At 39.0% G+C, this 22998-nt stretch overlaps 1 protein-coding gene across 3 annotated transcripts in view; it reads right to left on the minus strand.

Moving 5' to 3' along the window:
* The window catches only part of MUSK (muscle associated receptor tyrosine kinase), a 91823-nt gene that overhangs the window by 14143 nt on the left and 54682 nt on the right, over positions 1-22998 (minus strand). For all 3 annotated transcript variants that reach the window (XM_059142502.1, XM_059142501.1, XM_059142499.1), the window contains 3 exons: positions 18442-18601; positions 8635-8641; positions 1734-1997 (listed from right to left, as the gene is read on the minus strand). In XM_059142502.1, the coding sequence (XP_058998485.1) occupies positions 1734-1997; positions 8635-8641; positions 18442-18601 (431 nt within the window). The remainder of the gene's footprint in view (positions 1-1733; positions 1998-8634; positions 8642-18441; positions 18602-22998) is intronic.

Consider the following 22998-nt stretch of genomic DNA (forward strand, 5'->3'; position numbering starts at 1 on the left):
TCAAAGAAATTCTTTGTCATTCATGGAAAGTTGAGCAAAGTGTTTAATTACTATTTATGATTAGAAAAGCATGAGTAGATGTGGAATTTAAGAAATAAAACAGGTGAACATGTGGGGGGTGAAAATAGGGAAACAAATCATAAGACTCGTAAAGATAGAGAACAAACTGAGGGTTGATGGAGGGAGGTGGGTGGGGGGTGATTTCAGTGGCTGATGGAGGTTAAGGACGGCACTTGTAATGAGGAGCCCTGAGTGTTGTGTGTAAGTGATGAATCACTGAATTCTACTCTGAAACAAAACAAAAACAAAAAAAAAAAAAAGGAAAGGAAACTGTGAGTAATGGTTTTAAAGAATGCTTTTAAAAATCTCACAAATAACTAGAAGTAATTAGAAATGCAAAATGGTTGAAGACTTTTGAACCACTTGGAAGGATAAACAAAAGCTCTAAGGAAAGGAATTTTTTTAAAGTATGTTATAATCGACTTAAAGATTTAGGAGATGATTATGCTATTCTAATAAATTTGAAATCTCATTGAAAGGGATTTTTTTTTAATCCAAAAAAACCCCAAAAAGGTAAATTATTCTCAAAAAGAACATGTATGGCTCTTGCATGGAAGCTAGCCTAGGACATGTTGAAAGTTACTCAATAAATTTATTTTGTGCTAGCATATAAAGATACAACTCAATTTTAATTCTGATTGTTCCCCAAGAGATACTTAGATGTTATGTCTGATGAAAATATAATTATCTTGGATGAAGGAACAGCAAGTTATATTCATCTTAAAACTTCTTCAAACCCTCAATATTTGCAGTGAGTTGAGGAATAGAGCATTCTGTTTTAATGACCTCAAGGCGCTATGATTATTTCAATATTTAAATAGTTTCTGGTTTTATCAAAACAGAGGTGGAAATGTGCTGTGTTGGTGTGTTTTCTTCAGAAGAAAACAGTGTCTACCCAGTTTCTAACACATACCATGAGGACGTTTTATCCTTTAATCCTCTCTGTTTTGCAGATGAGGAAACTGAAGGTTAGCCAAGATTACATGTATCTAGAAAGCAGTACAAACAGTACTTCAACTTTGTTCTACTTGGCCCAAAAGCCAGTTTGATTCTGGTCTTTCCTACATATGAAGTAAATAAAGCAAGATAATTCTATCAAACATGGATTTATGAATTTCCATGTTTAAAGAGTATGGGTGTTTTAAAGAAATAACTGTTTATTAACCCCCCACCATGAGAAGGAATGTTAGTATTTAAATTAGAACATTGGGTGGAATGTATTTAAAGATAATACACATATTATAGAAAGTAATATTCTGAAATGGTCACCAAGAGCTCATATTCATCAGCAAATAGTGCTGAAACATTTGAAATGGACCTTTCTTTTCCTTCTCTAGTGTAGCTCACTAATGAGGTCCAGGTTTGCGGGTTTTGTTTTTGTTTTTTTTTTATTTCACAGAAAGCTAGAACTACTTATAAATATGATGATGTAAACAATAACAAGTAAAATAGAGTATTATACCTTTTATGACACTTTCTAGAAGTTCAGAGCCCTTGTATTTTAGGATGTCATCAGTGATTTACTTTTATATTGTCCAATTAATTACGTCTGTTTTGGATGAAAGCTACCTTTTCATAGCACAGGACAGCTTTTTTTGAAAACTCTTCAGTTTGCATTCAACAGAATCCTCCCACTTTTTTCTTTCTTTCTTTCTTTCTTTTTTAACTTTTACCTGCAAACGGGTATAGGATTAGGCACTGCTCTGGGGTTGCAGCCTTGGAAGATGTGGCTGCACAGCAAAGCCTCAGCAGCGGGTCGGCAAAACGGGCTCACGGCTCTCAGTTCATTCCAGGCGGTGTGAACCAGCAGTTCTTGGGCCTCCTCAGGGTCTGCGTAGGAGTTGTTGAAGAAAACCAGAGCATCTTTGGCCAGGACAGCATCACACACCTCCCCTCTGTACTGGGCGCAGTAGCCTTTGTTATCTTTCTGAAGTTTACTGAAAGAAGACATGAATGTTCTCCATCACATGCTATTCCTTAGCATTCTGTCTGGGTAGTTTATTATTTTTTATTTTTTAAAATATTTTTGAAGATTTTATTTATTTATTTGACAGAGAGGCAGGCAGAGAGAGAGGTGGAAGCAGGCTCCCTGCTCAGCAGAGAGCCCAGATCCCAGGACCCTGGCATCATGACCTGAGCCAAAGGCAGAGGCTTTAACCCACTGAGCCACCCAGGCGGCGCCCCTATTATTTTGTAAATTTCCACCTCTGCATCACATCAGTAGAAGATTAGACTAGTAACTTAACCAGATTGTTTTGTCTGAATACCGGCTCCCTTCCCAGCGATTATTCTGCCACCTCCAGCTGCTCCAGACGGTTATGATGAGGATCACATGTGATAATGGGTGTAGAAAGCTTTGGGAACTATCAAGGACTGAATAGATTTGGGTCGTTTTATTATTTTACATTATAAATAGAATTTAAGTACTCTTGGTTAAGGTACTTCCTATGCTTCTTAAAAATGGAGCTGATTTCAGCAAGTAAAGTGCATCTAAAAAAACACACCCATCGTGACATTTAACAGATGATTGAGCATAACAGTTGTGGTGACCCAGCTTCATGAACATAGTTTATGTATTATGATAGTGAAGTCCCTGAACTTTACGGAACACATTCATCTTTGTGACACCTCCTGTACCCAGATTCTCTCACTCATACATCTTCCCAGCATTTCATTAAAGACTTAAAAAGAAAGCCATATAGGGAGGAGGAATTTGGGATCAGGGTCTCAAAGGAGCTAAACAGATCTTCAGCTTTGCTCTTTCTTCATCACATGACTTGGGGAGAGTCATCTGGTCACTCAGAGCCCCGAGGGCCTATTCTGTTGAGTGATATAAGCAATTATTCTGAACTCAGATCGTGTGTTAATGGGTAATATATGAGGAAAAAACTTAAATTGTATAGTGCTTGCACAAAAATAAGATTGAAAACTTCTCTGGCATAACAACTGAAGAGAGTAAGAGGGAGAATGGAAAAATACTGCAGGTACTTTCTGCACATACCCACTGCCCCCTAATGGAATGCTTGCAATTATAATAATAACTCCTATGCTCACCTGACAAGTATTTATTGAGCACTTATTATGTGTATACACTGACATATTCTCAACATATTCTTATGCTTTCCATCAGATCTATGTTGTTAACAATGAGAAAAAACTAAGTTGTATTATCATTTGGATTTGTACAATTATTGAAATTCCATATTTCGTTATCTTTATATGAACAATTTTAAGGTAAGAGAATTAAATTGGCATTTGTGAGAAATTCTCAAGTTGTTAAGAGACCCCGTTGGAATCTGAACAATTGTTAAGCTGAATTAGAAACCATGGCTGACAAGTGTTCAAAGCAAATTTATTGAATAGCATACAGCTCATTCAGGTAAAACGATGAACTTCCAAGAAACACCATACTTTGAAATTATGTTTCATACTATAGAATCTTCCTCTGATTCAGACTTGCCTTTACTAATTAGCCAATGCAAATTTTATTACATTACTTGTAGTTTGTAGTTCCTTTTAAAAATGAAAGCCTTGAATTAGAAACCAAAGATGTCATGAAAACTTGGGCCAGGAAAGTTTCAGCAAAAACCCAGAGAAATAGCTTATGTCCCAGTCTTGTAGGGAATCCTGGTCTGTGATAACACTAAGAAAGTTCAAGAAAGGCAAGGATGCTGTACTTTAAGAAACGGAAGAATAATACCTAATAATCAGAAGTGCTTCAAACTGGTTTACTTAATGGTCTCACATATTAATATAACATCTTGGTATATAGGGGGATAGATAAAAGCAGGTGGGATTCTTTTCCTTTAACACAAGAATTTGGTCATGGAAAGTTAAATATTCCCCAAGTACCTCTGAGCTGAGAATTGTTCATCCAGGTTCTGCTGTCACATGTTAACCACTGTCTGACTCTGTCTTTATTTTATTTTTCCATAAGTATTTTTTAAATTAAAAAACATTCATGATTTTTCCTTTAGTTATACAAGCAAAAAAAAAAAAAAATCCCAGAAAAGGTGCACAAAAGAAAAATTAATAAAAATGCCTCAAAAATAAGGATTATTGACAATTAATAATCTATCTCTCTCTGTGTATGTTTGCTGCCTTTCTTAATAAATGACCTAGAAAAATATTTGGAACAACCTCCATTGGCCTGATAATACTGGATCCTCATTTATTTATTAGCTATATAATGTAAAGGAAAAAAAAATAACAGACCAAAGAAAAGCAGAATAGATTTTGAATAGAAATGTGATATTGGTTTATAATTTTGGTTCTTCTTTCTGCCAGCTTGCAGAGAAGTAGCCTTTTCTGAGAAGTGGAAACCCTTTGCATGGTGGGAAAAGACATGAAATATAAAGAATATGGTTCTTACTAATTTTCTGTGCCTCTGTGATGTTCTTAGGAGCATTAAAGACTTAGCTTCGGAAGTATATCCATGCTAAGATCAGCTCTACAAGATAAAGGATTTACATATGTATTACATATACACACATGCATAACATATATAGAGACTGCCTAGTTACACTTTCAGAGTTTAAACAACTCCCTTTTCCTCTTCTCTTTTGTAGAGTCGTAAACCTCTAGTTTTTCATAGTATCAAATTTCAGAGGCAAGACATGGAAGTGTATGGGGCCATGGTCCCTCATCCTCCTAACCCTATCACTTAAAAAAATTTAAAAGAAGCTCACAGCAAAAACTGGGGGACAAGATGAATGCAAAGAATTTCCACTGGTGTCCTCTGCTATCTTTTTGCAAATGAACGGTTCAACTACAGTTGGGTTCCCCTGCTCCCAGCTCTTGGAACTGCCAGTGTGGAGTAGCACCAGAAGCAGCTGGTCCTGTTGGTCCTTCGAACAGTGGGGCAGAGGTCACGGGGATCTGTTCACAGAATGCTGGTTATTTTGGAATGGGCTGCCAGACAGGCTCCAAAAATGCTCGTTCATATTGCACGTGGAGCCAGCCCTTCTCTTGCCTCCTGACGAATGAAATCTGGCTGACTTCCCTTTCTGTAAAGTGTTTCTTTTTAGCAGCAATGACGGATATATGATCTCAAGTCCCGCCTTTAACTTAGAGCACTCTCCTTGGTCAAATTGAATATTTAAAGGATCCTCCCTTCACTTTTTACTCTTAACTTCTCTCTGCTTCAACAGGTGTGAACCACACCCAGTAGGGCATTTTTCTCTGTGATCTCGCAGTTTCTAAGAGGGAGACCTCTATTTCCTTTGAACACATAGTACTTTGTTCAGGGACATATCCAGACGGCCATCTGGGGCTGGTTTGGGTTAAAGCAATCCCATGTATCCCGTGGAAACTCACATGGGTTTTCCCGCCCTCCTTAGCGGTGGCACCCCAGAGAGCTCTACCTGTCCCCTGGCACAGTACTTCCTCCTCACCCGTGGTTTTGCTTTCCCTGGTTTCAGTCACCCTTGGTCAACCACAGTCCAGAGGCAGATGCTGCTCCTCCCATCACACCGTGGGAAGGTCACAGGTAGCCTCCCACTAGGTCATAACCCCTGCGACTCACCTCGCTTCATCTCATCTCGTAAGCATGTTTTCATCTCACATCACCACAAGAGGGGTGAGTACAGTACGATATTTTGAGAGACCACATTCACAACTCTTATTACAGCATATCGCTATACTAGTTCTACTGTATTATTACTGCTGTTAATCTCTTCTTATGCCTAATTTATAAATTAAACTTTATCATAGGTATATACAGGAAAGAACCCATAGTATTTGTAGAGTTCAGTACTGTCCATGGTTTCAGGCATCCACTGGGGGTCTTGGAACATACCACCTGTGGATAAGGGAGAACTACTCTAGAGGTAGATCTTTCCTTACAGAGCAACTGCCTTCAGCAACTGTGCTTCCCCAGTAAGTGTGAGGGGGGCATTCTACACCACTTCCAATCCTCAAAGCAAACTGGGATTGCTTTTATTCTTTCCATATCTACTGTCTTTGTATCTCATTCATTCTCTAAGTCAGGGGTCAGCACATGCAACCCACAGGTCACATTCTGCCCTCTGCCTGTCTTTATACTGCCTGTGAACTAAGAATGATGTTCACATTTTTAAGTGATTGAAAAAAATCAGAAGTGGAAATTGTATGGCATTCAGATTTCCATGTCCGTAAGTAACATTTTCTTAAAACAGAGCCACGTTCGGCCATTTCTGAGCTGTCTGTGGCTGCTTTTGCTCCATAGTAACAGAGCTGAGCAGTTCCAACAGAGCCTGCATGTCCACAGAGCCAAATATATTTAATATCCGGCCCTTTGCAGGAAAAGGGTTTGCCTGCTCTAAGGCATAGATCAAATGTCATTTTTCTGAAATACCAAACCCAGTGTCCTCAAGGACATGGTTTCCTCTGTGAAACACCTCTTGTAGTTCTTCTAAAATTAGTACCAAGTTTTAATGTAAAAGATGCAAAAAATGATGTAAAGAAAGCATTTTTAAGTTTAAAAAATTTTAAAATTATATTAGCCAAATATATAAACACTGTATTTATTTTATGTATTTGTATATCAGTTATATATATATATATATACAGTGTTATATATAATGTATAGTATGTATGCATACTATATAGTTATATATACAGTATATTTGAATTATTCTGTAAATGTATTTTTGCATCCTGCATTTTATTTAGCATGATTATAATAAGCATTATAAATAATATAAGAATTAATAATATAATTAAACATTTGCCTGTGCTGTTATATTTTTCAAAAATATGGTTTTTAATCTCACCAATTTCCCTTAATGGTAGATATCGACATTGCTCATAAATTTCATTAATAATACAGTGTTTTCAATTTTGTTTTGTTCATACACTTACTTCCTTAACATAGATTACTAAAACTGGATTTATCCAATCAACAGATACAGCCATCTAAGTAAGGCTCCTGATAAAAACTGCCAAATGCTCTTTAGAAAGGTTATAGCAGTTTTCTCTCTTCCAGTGGTTTAAGATTGACTGTGTTATCACAAGTGAAAAACAGTATGGAATTTTTAAAATTTTATTGATACTAATAGGTTTTTGGTTTTTCATTTGCATTTACTTTCATTTGAATGATCTATTTCTGTCCTGGAGTCCTTGGAATTAGTCCATGCTTCCATGATTATGTTTTGTGTGTGTGCGTACATGTACACCCAGTCAAAAGTAAATTACTTGGGGGCAGTGAATACATACAACTTGTTTTGTTTTTCCGCTTTCCATTATAGTGCCAGAAATAGAGTAAGTGGTTTAAAAATGCTTTGGAAGGACAGGAGTGCTGAATGGCATGTAAAGGAAAGACAGCATCTCTTTTCTTGTCAGCCTGCATTTTAATTTAACTTTTACCACATTTATATTGTACATCTGTTCAGAAGATATTCAGTTTTACTGTACAGTCCTTGAGGACAGTACTGTCTCTTAGAACTGTGATAAGTGGGGTGCGTGGGTGGCTCAGTCAATTAAATGTCTGCCTTCAGCTTAGGTCATGATCCCAGAGTTCTGGGATCGAGTCCCGCATCGGGACCCCTGCTCAGTGGGAATTCTAATTTTTTCCTCTACCCCCTCCCCAAAGCTTGTGATCAATCACTGTCTCTCAAATAAAAAAATCTTAACTACGATAAGTGAACGAATGCATCAAAGCTACATGAATTGGCACAAGATCAAGAACTAACCAAATTTTCTTATGCAATGAATTATTTTATTCCATGGAATTAGAATCAGTGGTTGGAGTTCTAGTATATGTGCTGCCGAAGCGAGCACCAGTGGTTGGAGTTCTAGGTGCTGCTCAGTTACCATGCTATCTGGGTTAGTATAGTAGTTATCAAATCTAAGTTCTCAAGTCTGTGTACCTGAGCTCAGATTGAGAGTTTATAGTTTGGTCTATCTAGTACATCATGTGTCTCATATGAAAGGATACGGATGATAATAGGTCTTGCTCCATAAAATCACTGAAATATTAATATGAGAAAAGTGGTGATCATAAATGTACCACAAACTTAGCTGCTATCATTGTTACGATTACTAAATGATCATTTTGAATCTTGGTTTTGTTACCTACAAGATTAGATAAAAATAGTTATAATGCTTCATAGAGTTTTTAGGAAAGTCAGTTTTACTGAAAACAAAACACTGTACATTGCAAAATGTTATATTACAAGGTGACACTTTCTTATCTACAAGATAAAGCTATGAGGGAGAATTGGGGAGTCTGTTCTGGGTTTAGTTTCCAAGCCTATCATTTACCGTTTGTGTAAGTCACTGGAACTCTCCATTTCAAAGAAACTCTCTTAGTTTCTTTTCTGTGCAATAGGGATAATAATAGTACCTGTTTCCTATGGATGTCCTGAGGATAAATTAAATAATGCATGTAAAGCTCTTGTTTAGCAGTGTCTGATACACAGTAAGTATTTAATAGATGTGACTTATCTTCATCTTCATTATCATCGCATAAGAGTATTAAAAGTTTTAGAAATTAGAAAGTTCCTGAAAGATCACTGTACTCAGCAAATAGCAATAAAGGGCAGGTCAAATAAAAAACACCACAACAAAACATGGATGTCACAACTGCTATCTTACCTCCATTCTATGAACAGGAAAGGAAGTTCCCACCGGAAGTCACATTAAAGAGGAAAAGAAACAAAAGTTAGTACATTCGAATCTTAAGATGTGCAAGAGATAGCTTTGATACCGCTAATGCCTATTTCTGGAAAGTTTTCTTTGATTAGGAAGCCAGACACTGCATTAACAGGCTGATTTGGAGGATATTAATAAGAGAAGACTGAGAGTCTCCGGGGAACTGTGTTCTTTTCAGGGTGGGTCCACCACTGACATCATCAGCCCAGGCAGTGTCAGAGCTCCCAGTTCCCCTCCACTGGCCACCAAGAGACTTCATATCGTGGAAACAGCCAAAAGATGAGAAACCAGCCTACAGAAAGCACTTACAGGACCCAAGCTGCAAGACAGTTCTGCCGTTGTGCAGAGAGGAAAGATGAAAGGAGACATCAAGAAATTCTTCTAGAGAAAATGGCCTATACTTTTAAGGCAGCCTCTGATAGGAGCCCAAGGTTATGTATTAGAGAGAGCCCTCAGTTTAAGATGTAAAAGGATGATTCGAGATCCTGAAGAAGTGCCAGTGCCAGTGCCAAAGAGAACCCAGCTGTAGTATTTGGGAGGAAATAATAAGCTAAGTAGGCTTCTATTTCAAGGATGAGTAGGGAAGGAAAAATGAAACTAATTCAGGAGTGCCTGGGTGTGTCAAGAATAGTCAGAGAATCAGCAGTTTTCCATGTGTTTGTGACAGAAATGCCTCCAGTCACATTTTCTCTTGGAAGGTGGGGAGCAGGGGAAGGGTCCAAGAAGGTTACAGTTACAAACAAAGTGCTTTGATCTCAAACTACATATTTTTTAAGATTCCAAAAATTGCCAACCGTCCTCAATAAGTGTAGTATCCTTGAAATTATCTGGAAAAGCCAGTAAAACTCTGGCTGTCTTCTGACACACGCAGTAACTTTAATATGGGAGAGCTGCCTGATTGTAAGTTGGGGAGGGTTTGTGCTATGGTGAGGGGGAGAAAAAAGAATGCTTGCCTCTTCCGCCTCCCTGCAAAACAGCTGAGAGCGATTAGAGTGGCTACTGGCTGTTATGCGCATTTATTCCTTTTCCTTTTCATTTCAAACAAAAACAAACACCTTTAATTAATTTGAAACCAGATAAAGCCACCGTGAAACACCCGTGGTCAGCGTCTGTTCTGTTGGTCAGAGCACTCGCCCTATCCCTGCTGAAGCACTGGGTGGTAAAGCTGGTCGTGGGCTGAGGCCTCTCCACACATGGAGGTGTCTCATAACCGGGAAGAGCATGGCGGGGGACGTGGAGAATGACTCTCAGGCAGGAGAGAGTCTGTGGAACGGGGTGGTACATTTCAATTAGCTATATCGATGGTGAAAATATAATTCAAACTTCTATTTTTTTTTTGGTAGTGTGAACTATCAATGCTCATAGAGCATATAATTATGTGGCCCATTGGAGGGGTGGGGAACACCAATACTACTACATCAGACCCCACCCTATGCCCATTTTTGGTTATGTTCTGTGTATTCATTTGAGTTTTAAATTCAGTGACTGGAAGCCCCAGATCCTGAGGTCAGTCCAGAGAAGGAACATTGCAGAATGAGGGGATGGGAGTGTTGGTGGAGTGAGGGGTGACATGTTGGACCACAGATTCATTCCTGTACTCAGACTGGATAAGAATAGATGGAACGCGGGACCTCAGTCTTCCAGGAAGGACCTATTAATGCCACTGAGCATGGGAAATACAAACTTTTCCTCTACTGAATCCCTTTGTCTTTTCTTTTCATTCATTCATTCTTTTTTTTTTTTTTTTTGGCTAGCTTTCCTGAGATATAATTATGATATTGTGTAAATTTAAGGTATACAATTATATATACACTTATATAATGCAAAATGATGACTGCCTTAGCATTAGCTAACAACTCCATCATGTCTCATAATTATCATTTCTTTTTTGTGGTGAGAACATTGAACATTTATTCTCATAGCAACTTTCAAATATATAATACGGCATTATTAACTATAATTATCATATGGACAAAGATTCCCAGAATTTATTTATCTTATAACTGGAGGTTAGAACCCTTTGACCAACATCTCTCCATTTCCCCCACCGCTCAGCACAGGGTAACTGCCACTGTACTCTGTGTTTCTATGAGTTAGACTTTTCAGATTCCACACATAAGTGATATCGTATGTATCTGTCTTCCCTCTGATTTATTTCACTTACCATAATGCCCTCAAGTTTAATCCATGTCCCAAATGGCCAGATTTCCTTCTTTATCATTGTTGAATAGTATCACATTATATGTATAGATATGTATATGAGACACTGTAAGATACACAATGCGGTATTTTATATATCTCACATCTTCTTTATCAGTTTGTTTGTTGACAGAAGCTTAGATTGTTTCCATATCTTGTAACTAGTATCTACTGTTTTCATATATTATGAATAATGCTGCAACAAACATGAGGGTGCAGAAACCTCTTCCATATCCCGTTTTCATTTCCTTTGGATAAATATCCAGAAGTAGAATTCCTGGATCATATGGCTCTTCTATTTTTAATTTCTTGAGGATCTTCCATTCTGTTTTCCATAGTGGCTGAACCAATTTACATTCCCACCAACAGTGCGCAAGGGTTTCCTTTTCTCCGCATCCTTGCCAATGCTTACTAACTCGTATCTTTTTTTTTTTTTTTTGATAGTCATCCAAACAGTTATAAGGTAGTATCTCATGTGGTTTTGATTTGCGTTTCCCTGATGATTAGTGAGGTTGAGCACCTTTTCATGTCCTGTTGGCCATCTGTGTGTCTTCTTTAGAAAAATGTCTGTTCAGATCCTCTGCTCATTCAAAAAAAAAAAAAAAATTGGATTGTCTTTTTGCTATTGAGTTGTATGAGCTGTTTATATATTTTATATTAATCCCTTCTCAGATATGCATTTGAGAATATTTTCTCCCATTTCATAGGAAACCTTTTCATTTTGTGGATGGTTTCCTTTGCTGTGCAGTAGCTTTTTAGTTTAATGTAATCCCATTTGTTTGTTTTTGTTTTTGTGGCTTGTGCTTTTGGTGCATATCCAAAAAATCTTCACAAAGACTGATATCAAGCTTATTGCTTATGTTTTCTTCTAGGAGTTTTATGGTTTCAGGTCTTATGTTTAGGATTTTAATCAATTTTGAGTTGTTTTTTGTGTATGGTATAAGGTAGGAGGAGTCCATTTCCATTCTTTTGTATGGTTACCCCGTTTTCTCAGGACCATTTACTGAAAAGACTGTTCTTTCCCCATTGTGTATCCTTGGTTTCTTTGCTGTAAATTAATTGACCATATATATGTGAGTTTATTTTTGGGCTCTTGATTCAGTTCCATTGGTCTATGAATCTGTTTTTATGACAATTCTGTACTTTGTAGTATGGTTTAAAGTCAGGAAGTGTGACACCTCCAGCTTTATTCTTCATCCTCAGGATGGCTTTGGTTGTTCGCAATCTTTTGTGGTCTCATACGAACTTTAGGATTGTTTGTTCTATTTCTGTGAAAAATGCCATGGGAATATTAATCGGTATTGCATTGAATCTGTAGCTTGCTTTGAGTGATGTGGGAATTCTAACAATACTAATTCTGATCCATGAAACAGGATATCTTTTCATTTATTTGTGTCTTTAGTTTCTTTCATAAAATCTTTTAGTTTTCAACGTGTATAGATCTTTTACCTTCTCAGTGAAACTTATTCTGAAGTATTTTATTGTTTGCTATTATAAATGGGATTTTTAAAAATTTCTTTCTCAGATGTTTTGTTGTTAGTGTATAAAAACACAACTGACTTTCTGTGTGTTGATTTTGTATGCTGCAACTTTGCTGAATTTGTTGATTAATTCTGATGATTTTTTTTTTTTTTTTGTAGAATCTTGAGGATTTTCTATATATAAGATCATATCATCTGCAAACAGACAATTTTACTTCTTCCTTTTCAGTTTGGATGCCTTTTATTTCTTTTAATTGCCTAATTGCTCTGTCCAGGACTTCCTGTTCTGTGTTGAATAGGAGTGATGAGCGTAAGCACCCTTGTCTTATTCCTGATCTTAAAGGAAAAGTTTTCAACCTTTCGCTTTTGAGTATGATGTGGGCTGTGGGTTTGTCATATGTGGCCTTTATTGTATTCCTTTTATCCCCAGTTTGCTGAGCATTTTTATCATGAAAAGACATTACATTTTTGCAAATGCTTTTGTCCTGCTATTGAGATGATCACATGATTTTTCATCTTTTATTCTATTAATGTGGTGTATCACATTTATTTATTTGTGCGTGTTGAACCGTCCTTGCATCCCAGAGATCAGTCCCACTTGATCATGATAAATGCTCTTTTTTAATGGGGTGTTGAATTTGGTTTGCTAATATTTTCTTGAGAATGTTTACATCTGTATTCATCAGGGAAAGTGGTCTGTAGTTTTCTTTTCTTGTAATATCCTTATCTGGCTTTGGAACTGGGGTAATGCTGGCCTCATAAGATGAGTTTGAGAGTATTACCCCATTCAGTTTTTGGAAGAGGGGGAATGTTCTACCAAACATTCTTTTAAATGTTTGGTAGAATTAGTACCGGTGCCTCTTTGGGTGCCATCTGGCTCTTCCAGAATTACGCTCATTACAGGCATCATATACTGTCTTGTTGGTCTCTGTCACAGAGCCGAGGGTTCTAATGACAAAGAGAAGGCACCTGGCCAAATACCCAGTATCCTGGTGATTTTAAATTGCAACTTGAGCCTTTCAGGGTTGTGGCTGGAAGGAAATGCAGCTTCCTGGTTCATAGGGAGAGGTTCCAAAATTTTCCTGACTCCTTTTGATGACTAACAGCACATGTAAATGAGTCAGAAAAGTATATCACATTTCTCAAACAGTGCATGAGGATTTGGGCCTACACATGGAAGAGTTTGGGGAAAATGAAGGCTGATCTTTATTTTTTGTTTTCCTTCAAACGCTAGAAATATCATTAGACATAATCCTAAGCGCTAGACCAGATTTTTCTATTTCCAGTTTTCCTGCTGGGATGAGTAAATAAACAGACGGAGTAAAGGCTTCAAAGTGAAACACAGAGAATGTGACAAAGAAGGCTGTTGACTACAGAACACTAGGGGAGGATGAGGATGGCTGAAATGAGAGAAGGGAGAGTTTGGGGTCAGGAAGCATTCCCAGAATGTCAAGAGCACCATGTCTGACTCAAAACTCTGGACTTCTGAGGCCATCAGAGGCCCTCAGAGGCCAGAGAAGAGAGGGGCTGAAAGGAGGAATGGAGAAAACAGATGCCATATCCAAGCTCTGGGACGTCTGCGGAGCATAAGCTCGTGCTTCTTTAAAATGATTCTGAATTAAGTGGCTCCATGCATCTTGTTTTCACCAGTGTGGCCTCACTTTCCTAGAATATTGCCTCAGGGAGCCCTTTAGGGTCAGGAGGCGATTTCCTTATTGATGGTACTGGAAGCGTTGTGAGGCATCTAGCAGACATAATGGAAAAGAAAGGGTCAAGGAGAAGAGAAAATGGCAGATGTCTCCTGGTGTTCAAAAGTCTTACTCCATTGCACTCATGAGACACCCTCATTAGATCTGCCTGGGGAAATTTTTAGGAAGTGTAGGGGAGCTTCAGGCCTCATAGTCCATGAGCTCCAACAGGAAAAACTGATCAGGGGATGAACAAAAGGATCTTGTAGCTTTTTATGAATTCGCTCCTTAAAGGAGTCTCTCTTCATTCATCTTAGTAACATTTTTTTTTTTTCCATGTGCAGAAGGATTCACATTTATTGGTTCACATACATCACCTAACACTTGTTAAATAGGCCTTGCCAGGCCCATTAGCTAAAGTCAAGTCACTGCTGGTTCCAGCCTAACTGACCATTGCCCTTACTCCTCATCTGTGTGGCAGGAAATTTCAAGTCCTCTCTGCTGCTGTATACCAGTCCATGAATTGCTTCTACCATTTTTTCCCCCCATACAAACACTAGTACTCTTCTCCCCCAAGCTACCATTGCTGATGCCCTCCATCTTCACTCTGGTCTTTTCTCAGCATTGATGCCTAAGACCACTTCTCCCCTCATCTTGAGGCACTGCCTTTCTATGCTGCTTGCCAGAACTTAAGGTTCTTTTTACCACCAGAAGATACCGTTACTCTTTTAGCTTTACTGCCTTCTCTGTTGGTATATTCCATTTATTAATGGCATTGGATTGGGCTCTCGTCAGATATGGATCTGATGAGATCAATCGGATCAGCTAGTTGGATCAGCTAGGTCAGGGGTAAAGAGGTAATGTTGCTGTATCCAGTACGGTGGCAGTCATGCTCTGTAGTCATTTCAGCATCTTAAAGATCATGTCCATGCAGTGAATCTGCCTTGGTGTGATGTAGATATACCTATTATATTAGATTCTCCTTTATTGCCATAGCACTGCCTTCATGCTCTTCTTTTTACTTACGACGGTAGCCCCTGAAGTTGCCACGATAAAGGGGCAGTCTCTCCAGCTTGGTATGTTATGGAAAGAAGGAAGGTAGAGGAATTAAGAATTTGGATACAGGGCGCCTGGGTGGCTTAGTGGGTTAAGCCTCTGCCTTTGGCTCAGGTCATGATCTCACGTCCTGGGATTGGGTCCCACATTGGGCTTGTTACTTGGCGGGGAGCCTGCTTCCTCTTCTCTCTCTCTCCCTCTCTCCCTGCCTCTCTGCCTACTTGTAATCTCTCTTTGTCAAATAAATAAATAAAATCTTAAAAAAAAAAAAAAAAGAATTTGGATACATTTTATAGATTGCTTTCTCTGGACCAAAATCCTAAAAGAGAGGTATAAATTAAGGAAAAAGCTGAAGCAGAGAGACTTTCCCTGAGTTCTTATTTGGATCTCTAGAAGCAAGGAACCTTATAGGCATCCCTTACTGTGACATGGAATGGCCACATTAGTCTGGTAGTGGTAGCATGACATGATTGGGTAAACAGCAGAATTGGGTCAATAGGCCTGAATCTCCTGGATTCTGTATAACAAATGGATTATGCATAACATGAAAGTGATCCAGAAGTTACTTCAGGCCCCATGAGGGATAAGGAAGGAGCTGAATTGGAATTCAGCAGGCATGCCTTTGCAGGGAGAGACAGGGTGACCAAGTCGCAGAGGTTGCAAAGTAGACTCCAGAGAGGATCTTGATGAAGGATGTGACAGAGATGGAGAGGACTGTGCTGTTATAGGAGGAGACTCAAAGGTGCTGAGCCAGCCAGGGGTGTCCTCTGGGTCCTAACAAAGCCAAGAGTTGAGATCACAAGTTCTCCAGCTGTAGACTTCGCCAGAGGATGGGGTAGGGGTTTGTTCCAGAGGTCATCACTGCAGGTTTCCAAGTCCCTTTTCTCCGGCTATCTAGGGGAGAGGGGAGGAAGGGGAGGAAGAGCCCTGGCAGGGAATCAGTATGTGAGTAACTGAATAATTACCTAAAATGAAATGCTCTTAAGATTAGCAACATTATTTTTTCTCTTCCACCCTGAGGACGTGTAGGTTAAACTAGATTAAAATCGGTTTATTTTCTTGGATATGAGTATTCACATGTAAATGTTTCTCTCTCTCTTTCTCTACACACACACATTACATAAATAGATGGATGGAGGGATGGATAGGTATTGCAAAAAGGTATTTATTTAACGTTGGTTCCTGATGAAATATCAAATAAAACATAAGATAGACTAGAATAATTCCAGGTTATTCAAAGCATTAAAAATTTAATTTTTTTCATCTCTGGGACCTCCTCATGTTCTTGTTATTTTATTTTGTTTTATTTATTATTATTTGTCCTAGACACCTTCCTCAAACTCTCACATCTGGTACACGGCTACGTTCTAGCACATTCAAATGCTATCCTTTTTTTTTTTTTTTAAGACAGAGGTGGGGGAAAGGGCAGAGGGAGGAGGAAAAGAGAGATTCTTTAAGCAGGTTCTACACCCAGTGCGGAGGCTGACACAGGGCTTGAACCCACAACCCTAAGATCATGGCCTGAGCCAAAATCAAGAGTTGGACACTTAACCAACAGAGCCACCCAGGCGCCTCTCAAGTGCTATCGTTTCTACCCTGATAGGTGTCCTAAATCTTTCTCCTTCTCTCTGCCCTAATCGCTGCAGTTGTTGTTCAGACCTTTGTTACTTTTCTAGACTCCTGGAATAGCCTCCTGACTGCATGCCGTGCCTCCTAGTCTTTTACACCCAACATCTGTTAATTTGATAATAGATATATCTTAGTGTATCACTTGTCTCCTCTAAAATAATTAGATGACTTTCCACTGATTGAAGAATACATCCACCCTACTCAGGCTGTTCACCCGACATTTCAAAACTTTCTTCCCATTCTTTATCTCACTTCCAGTCTCCATCATGCTCTGAGCTTGCTAGCCAACTGCTTTCTTTGTCTGTGCTTCTGCAGTAGAACATAGCCCGTGCCATAATGTATATGGCTGGCTGACTTCCTTTCTAGATTGAGAGGCCCTGGAAGGTAGGGACTCCATTGCTAACTATCCCATTTGTTACTTAAGTTTGCATCCTTTATTCTACCTAATGATGGCTTGAATCTAGTATTTAATAAATGCTTGCAAAAGTATTTTATCAACAAGGTGCTATGCAAACAATTATTGTTTTATTATTTGTTCAATTGAGTTGAATTCACTATTAGAATTCTCAACCATTCTCTAGGAGAAGTGATGGGAAATTCCTAGAGAATTTCCTATCAGTGGAAATTCTAGAATAATTGATATGATATCTCAAGATACTAAAAGCAGATATATCTCTGGAGAAGAAGACAGAAGGGATCCTTCATTTTAGAATCTTCTCCTTCCCTCATAGGCATGCGTTAGAAGGCCAGCCTTATCCAGTGTTCCCTATATATATATCTGTGGTCTCTATTCAATCTCATATTAAAATCACAAACATTACCAGGAATTTCCCCATCATGGAAGATCAAAGAAGTGGCATGGTATTAAGACATAGCGGGGATCTGGGGAGCTGGCCCTGGGCACAGTTTCTACCAGTGCTTGCCTCACATGTGAGGCCAAGCAACTCTGCTGACCCTTGGGCAGGAGACACATTATGAGTGTAACATGCCTGGCATTTCCTGATACAGGGATTATTTCCATCTCTAGGAATTCCACAAATGTTCTCAGAAGGCTTTGGGGCATTTACATTTTAAAAATAAACCTTTATAACTCAACACAAATATCCTAGAAATCTATATGTCAGCTCTTTTCCTTGAAAACACCTGTAAGTCCTGCTATCACTTTCCTGAAACAGGAAAGGGAAAGACCACAAAGTAGATCAAATGCTCCTAAGTAAAAAAGCCCTCAAGAAAAAGCCTTGCAGAAATTGGCACAACCATGTGAAGTATCTGCCAAGTTACTCTTTGAGAGCTTGGGTAGTGTGATTAGCCCCATGAAAGAAAAAAAGAGAGAGGAGGAGGAAAGAGAGAGAGGAAAGAAGGAAATGAAAAAACAGATTAAAAAAAAGAAGAAGAAAGGAAGGAGCAAGGTAAAAAAGAGGATGAAAGGGAGGGGAGAAAAGAAACAGAGAGAAATAAACTTTTGGAACCTGCTACCCATCACGTGGACAGGTATTGGAGGATTTTGTTTTGGAGGCAATATATCACCTAAAATCAATTATGTAGATCAACCTCTGGAATGTCCCCAAGGAGGAAGAAATCACCCAAAGGGGACTGGAGTAAAAATAAAAGAAAAAAGATTTCCCGCCAAATGAGATGTGGAATAGTGCCACCTCTCCCTTCTCCTGGAGCAGTGCGATTGTGGAAATCCATCCTACCTGCTATGCTGATGGTGGCTGCAGCCTTTGCAGTGCTGAATCTCTCTCCATGCTTATTGGTAGCTATGCATGTGAAGAGTCCTGGCTTAGTGATAAACAGCTGCAGTCTTGAGTCAATCACTCGGTCTTTTACACTTTCTTGAATGGACCCAGAAGAAACCTGGTGGAGTCAAGGAGAAAAAAATGGATAGAATTAGGTCAAGGATTTCCTAATATGCTGCATCAGTTGACTCGAAGGAGAAAGTACCAAAATGATGATCAAAGGGCTCATGGTAGATTAGAAAAATAGCTGAAACCTTTTTCTTCCCTATGCCCATGACCTTGCAATGTAGTTTTGTAGCTTTTTCCCCAAGAGGTATCATCTCTCTGTATGCTTTGAATCTAAACTGGCCTTGTACTTGTTTTAGAAAATCAGAAACAGACTTGTAAAAGTCTTGCACATTGTGGCTTACTTTCTTGTTGCTCTTGGAACCTGTGGCCTCCTGTGACCAACCCAGAGCTAGCCCAGTAGAGGAGGAGGAACACATGGCCCAGTTAGCCTCGTTGCCCCAGCTGGGAGCCAAGAACAACCACCAGATCCACAAGTGAGGCCATTCTAGATCGACTAGCCCCCGGTCAATGTGCCAGTCACAGGAACTAGATCAGCCAAGATCACGAAATCATGGTCCAAATCAGCAAAACCACCCAGACAACCCACAGACTTGTGAGCATTACGAAATGGTTAACTCGTGTTCAGTTCCCCACAAATGCACACCAGATGGATGGACGGTTATGAAGAAAAATGGTTGTAAATCCAATTCTGTTTCCGAGGCATGACCTACATCATGCCATACCATTTAAATCAGAAAATAAAACATCTTTAAAGAGCCAGGATATATCAATGCAATATTAGCACCCAACTGGTAGGTCAATTTATGTAAGTGGTTGTTAGTCACCATCCTTTCAGCTCTAGGGGGAAGACAGCTGCCCAGCACTTTCTGTGAGGTTGCAGAGTTAGAATTCCTACTCTAGTTATAATAATTATTTAATTGTCACTGTATGAGGAGAAAATGCCAGTTTGAGGGAAATTTGAATGGAATGACTAAGGAATCAGGCCATGATTCACCTTGACCTTATCTCAGAGGGGTGGCCTTGAAAGAGCTCTCCGTCCCATGGTAGGGAACGAGGCTGGAAATAAGCAATTTGGAGCCAGTTATTTTGCTCTTTTGCCTGTTTTCACAGTTAGACTAACAAGGGGAGGGGAAGCCCTGTGGTGAAACCAGCTTGCTTCTTTCTGCTGCCAGGTGGCTGGCTGGTCGTGGATCCAAACACTCTCTGTAGTGATTAAGCATGAAGTTCTTCCAGTGAGCTTCTTTGCCTTTTTATTCCTTCTCTGCACTACTGGTTTCAATCCTTATGATAAAAACTTCATGTGAGCATCAGTTTAAGTCAGATGAAGTACGATGGTGGTTTCCCCAGATAAACAGCCTGGACTTCATGAGCAATTGACAAGGCAGAGAGAAAAATTTCTTTAAGAGACCTATACTCAGTTGGGAATTCAGATAGGATGCGTCATTATCGTATTTATCAGAAGCGCAGCCTCTTACGGATTTGAATCTCCAAGTTAGCTAGAAAAGGCAGAACAATTTGAGATACAATTTTGGTCTCTCTCGAATTTTAGCAACCAAGCAACAAAGGAGAAAAAAGCTAAAGGCCTCAAACCTCTGTGCTCAGTCAACACACTTCATGCTATTGGGATATCTCATTTATAAATATAATCCCTTTCCAGTTCATAGAAGTGAAATCTCTAGAACAATCACCTTCCCCCTTTGCAAGGTTAATCCCTCCTTCGGGAAGTAGGTCAGCATAATGCCTAGGACACAAGTGGGGAATGAGTCATCCCCAAGGTTGAAGAAACCAGCACTATTTTCATGTTCACACCTAAGAAAGTCATTCCTACACTCCTCCTCAAGGTCACTGAGACACTCTTGGTAGGGAAGAGGAGGAGTTTTAAACCCGCTAACCTCTCTTCTCCTAACTCCATCAAGCTATTGAAATAGTTCAGCAAAGAGACCAACAAGTGACAAGGCTCATTGCTCAATTGTGATGTGGCTCCTAGATGCTTTTCCTCCTGTTTCCAGAGGCCTTGCTTGATTCGGTTTGTGACTCATGCACAGCAGGCCTTGTTAGTCATAGTTTGAATTTGTTTTTCTTTCTTCATGGATCATCCTGACCAACAGTTTAGTATTTTATGATGACCTAAAAATAAAAACAACCCTTTGTCCTCCATTTTGATCTTCTTGCCCCTCAGGTTCAGATTATTACTGAGTTTTGACCAAGATATGCCCAGGCAAAACTGAGTGCTTAATTGAGGTGACTGTGTCTGGTATTTACAGTAAATATGTAATTTCCTGCAGGTCACTCAGCCATACTTGACCTGAAGGAGCTGGATAAGCAGCTCTTTGCTCTGTATGTGGGTTCTCTTTTTGAGAGCATGACCTGACAAGGAGGCAGTTAGAAACCTCTATCATAAATAGGAGTACTTACTTGCACTTGAGATATGTATATAAAAGCTTTTTGAAAGTGGCAAACTAGTATTGACCTGTGGAATATTTTTAAATGCCACTAATACATTAATAATGCTGGTTTGAGGGAATCTGTTCACAGTTATGGGTAATCTTATACTTCATCGCGACTTGACCTGGCAGAGGAAGACCTCGGATGGCTTTGTCTTGTACATAGTTCCAGCTTGCTGAGAATACCTCATGGAGCTAGCTGTAGGGTATGACCCAGAAGGGTCCATGTTTTGGGAGATATAATAATAGGATTGTTTTAAATGTCTGTTTATACATCTAGAAAAAGGGATACCAGACTGAGAAAAATTTCCATATTGTTTCTGGTCAACATTACTATAAATAGTGACCTCTTTTAATCTGGATGCTGCAGTATTCCACATAATATATCCCAGCTGATACACATAATTATTTTAATTTACAGAGCTAGTAGGATGACTCCAAAGTTCATGGACTTTGAAGCAAAAATACTACTTTTTAAAATATATGTGTAAATAAAGGTGAGCCGCTCTTTAAGAAAATTCAGAAACAGTCTTCAGTATAGATAATTTGGTTGTTTATTTTTATAAAACTCTTTTAACAAATTAAGATGACTCAACTTTTAAAATATTTTAGCAACTGTATTTATTGGAAGAACAAAAGAGACGTGTAATTTTTTGACATTTTTCATTTGAATGCCAAAATAATGGAGATATGATAAGTATAACTTGAAATAAATCTAGTTATCAAAATACAAGCTTATTTTCTTTTAGAAAAGTGAGCTGTGTTCTGTCCACATGAAACTACTACTTCTAGTGTTGTAAAACCAAAAGGAATATTACTGCTCGCTTTGAAGTTCCTCTAAGACTACACATTTTCATGAAAAATGAATGACATTTCTGTAGGAAGAAAGCAAAATAATTTTTGATCACTTTGGGGCATATAGCTAGCCTTTCTCTTGTTCTGAGTGCTCGAGGTTTAGGTTACTGATATTTTCACAGAGCCAGGGAGGAAAGGAGCCGTCATATCCTCTAGAGGACCCGTTGTTCTTAGTAGTGCCTTAGTGAAGTGCCGTGGCTCAAACTGTCTTACTCTGTGCCCGTGAGCTCCCAGCTCTGCGTTCGTGTTTGTTCAGTCCACCCCAAATTACACCAGGGCTGTGGGCTCTTCCCTGTTCTCAGGAGGCTCTTCTGGTTTGCAATGCCCAAGCTTGCCTCCATTTCCTGAGATTTGTGTCAGCACGAGCACTATCATCTCGGTTTCTAGTTGGCCCTGGGCAGTAGCTCCATGACCGAAAGCTGGCGGTAAGAGCAACCTTCTCCCTGACCATAAGAACCACAGATGTACTTTTGCTTTCTTCCTGGAAAAAAGTCACTATCAGTTCATTTTATTCTTGCCTTAGAATCTGAGGCAGTGGGTCTATTTTGCTTCCTGCTTTTGGTGAATCACATCTTGAATGATTAAGTTGGGGTCTCAATAAGACTGAAACTAATTCGAACCATCTGGCTTTTTTATTATTCCTGAACTCTGACAGAGGCTAATCCTGTATCTTCTAGTTCTAAACTCATATGAACCTTTGGAAACACTGATTTTTTTCTTTTTTTTGGTAAGCATATGTCTTTCCATTTTCTTATTCCTGTTTTCACAGAGGAAGTCAAATAAGTAGAGTCCTATCATCAGTCCACCAGCTTTCTTAGGACATATCTTTACTCTACCTTGAGAGGCCAAAGACAACAACAACAGCTTCCAAAGAAGAGCCACAAAACAGATCGCCAAATAAGATTTGAATTTTAAATGACATTTTAAATTTAATTAGAGAGCTTAAAGAAGAACAGGAACTACAAGTTCCTTGACTGTAACTTAACAACATTCGAGACCCATACACCTGATGTCATATTAGGGATCATCTTCTCCAGCCACCTGATACCTCTGTCATTACAAACATGGGAAAATCAGTGTCTCAGAGGCAAGTCTACTTCCCTACAATGAACATGCGTGGAAGAGGACCATTTCCAACCTAGGTCTG

This window comes from Mustela lutreola, chromosome 12 (assembly GCF_030435805.1).
Source record: "Mustela lutreola isolate mMusLut2 chromosome 12, mMusLut2.pri, whole genome shotgun sequence".
NCBI classification, from domain to species: domain Eukaryota; kingdom Metazoa; phylum Chordata; class Mammalia; order Carnivora; family Mustelidae; genus Mustela; species Mustela lutreola.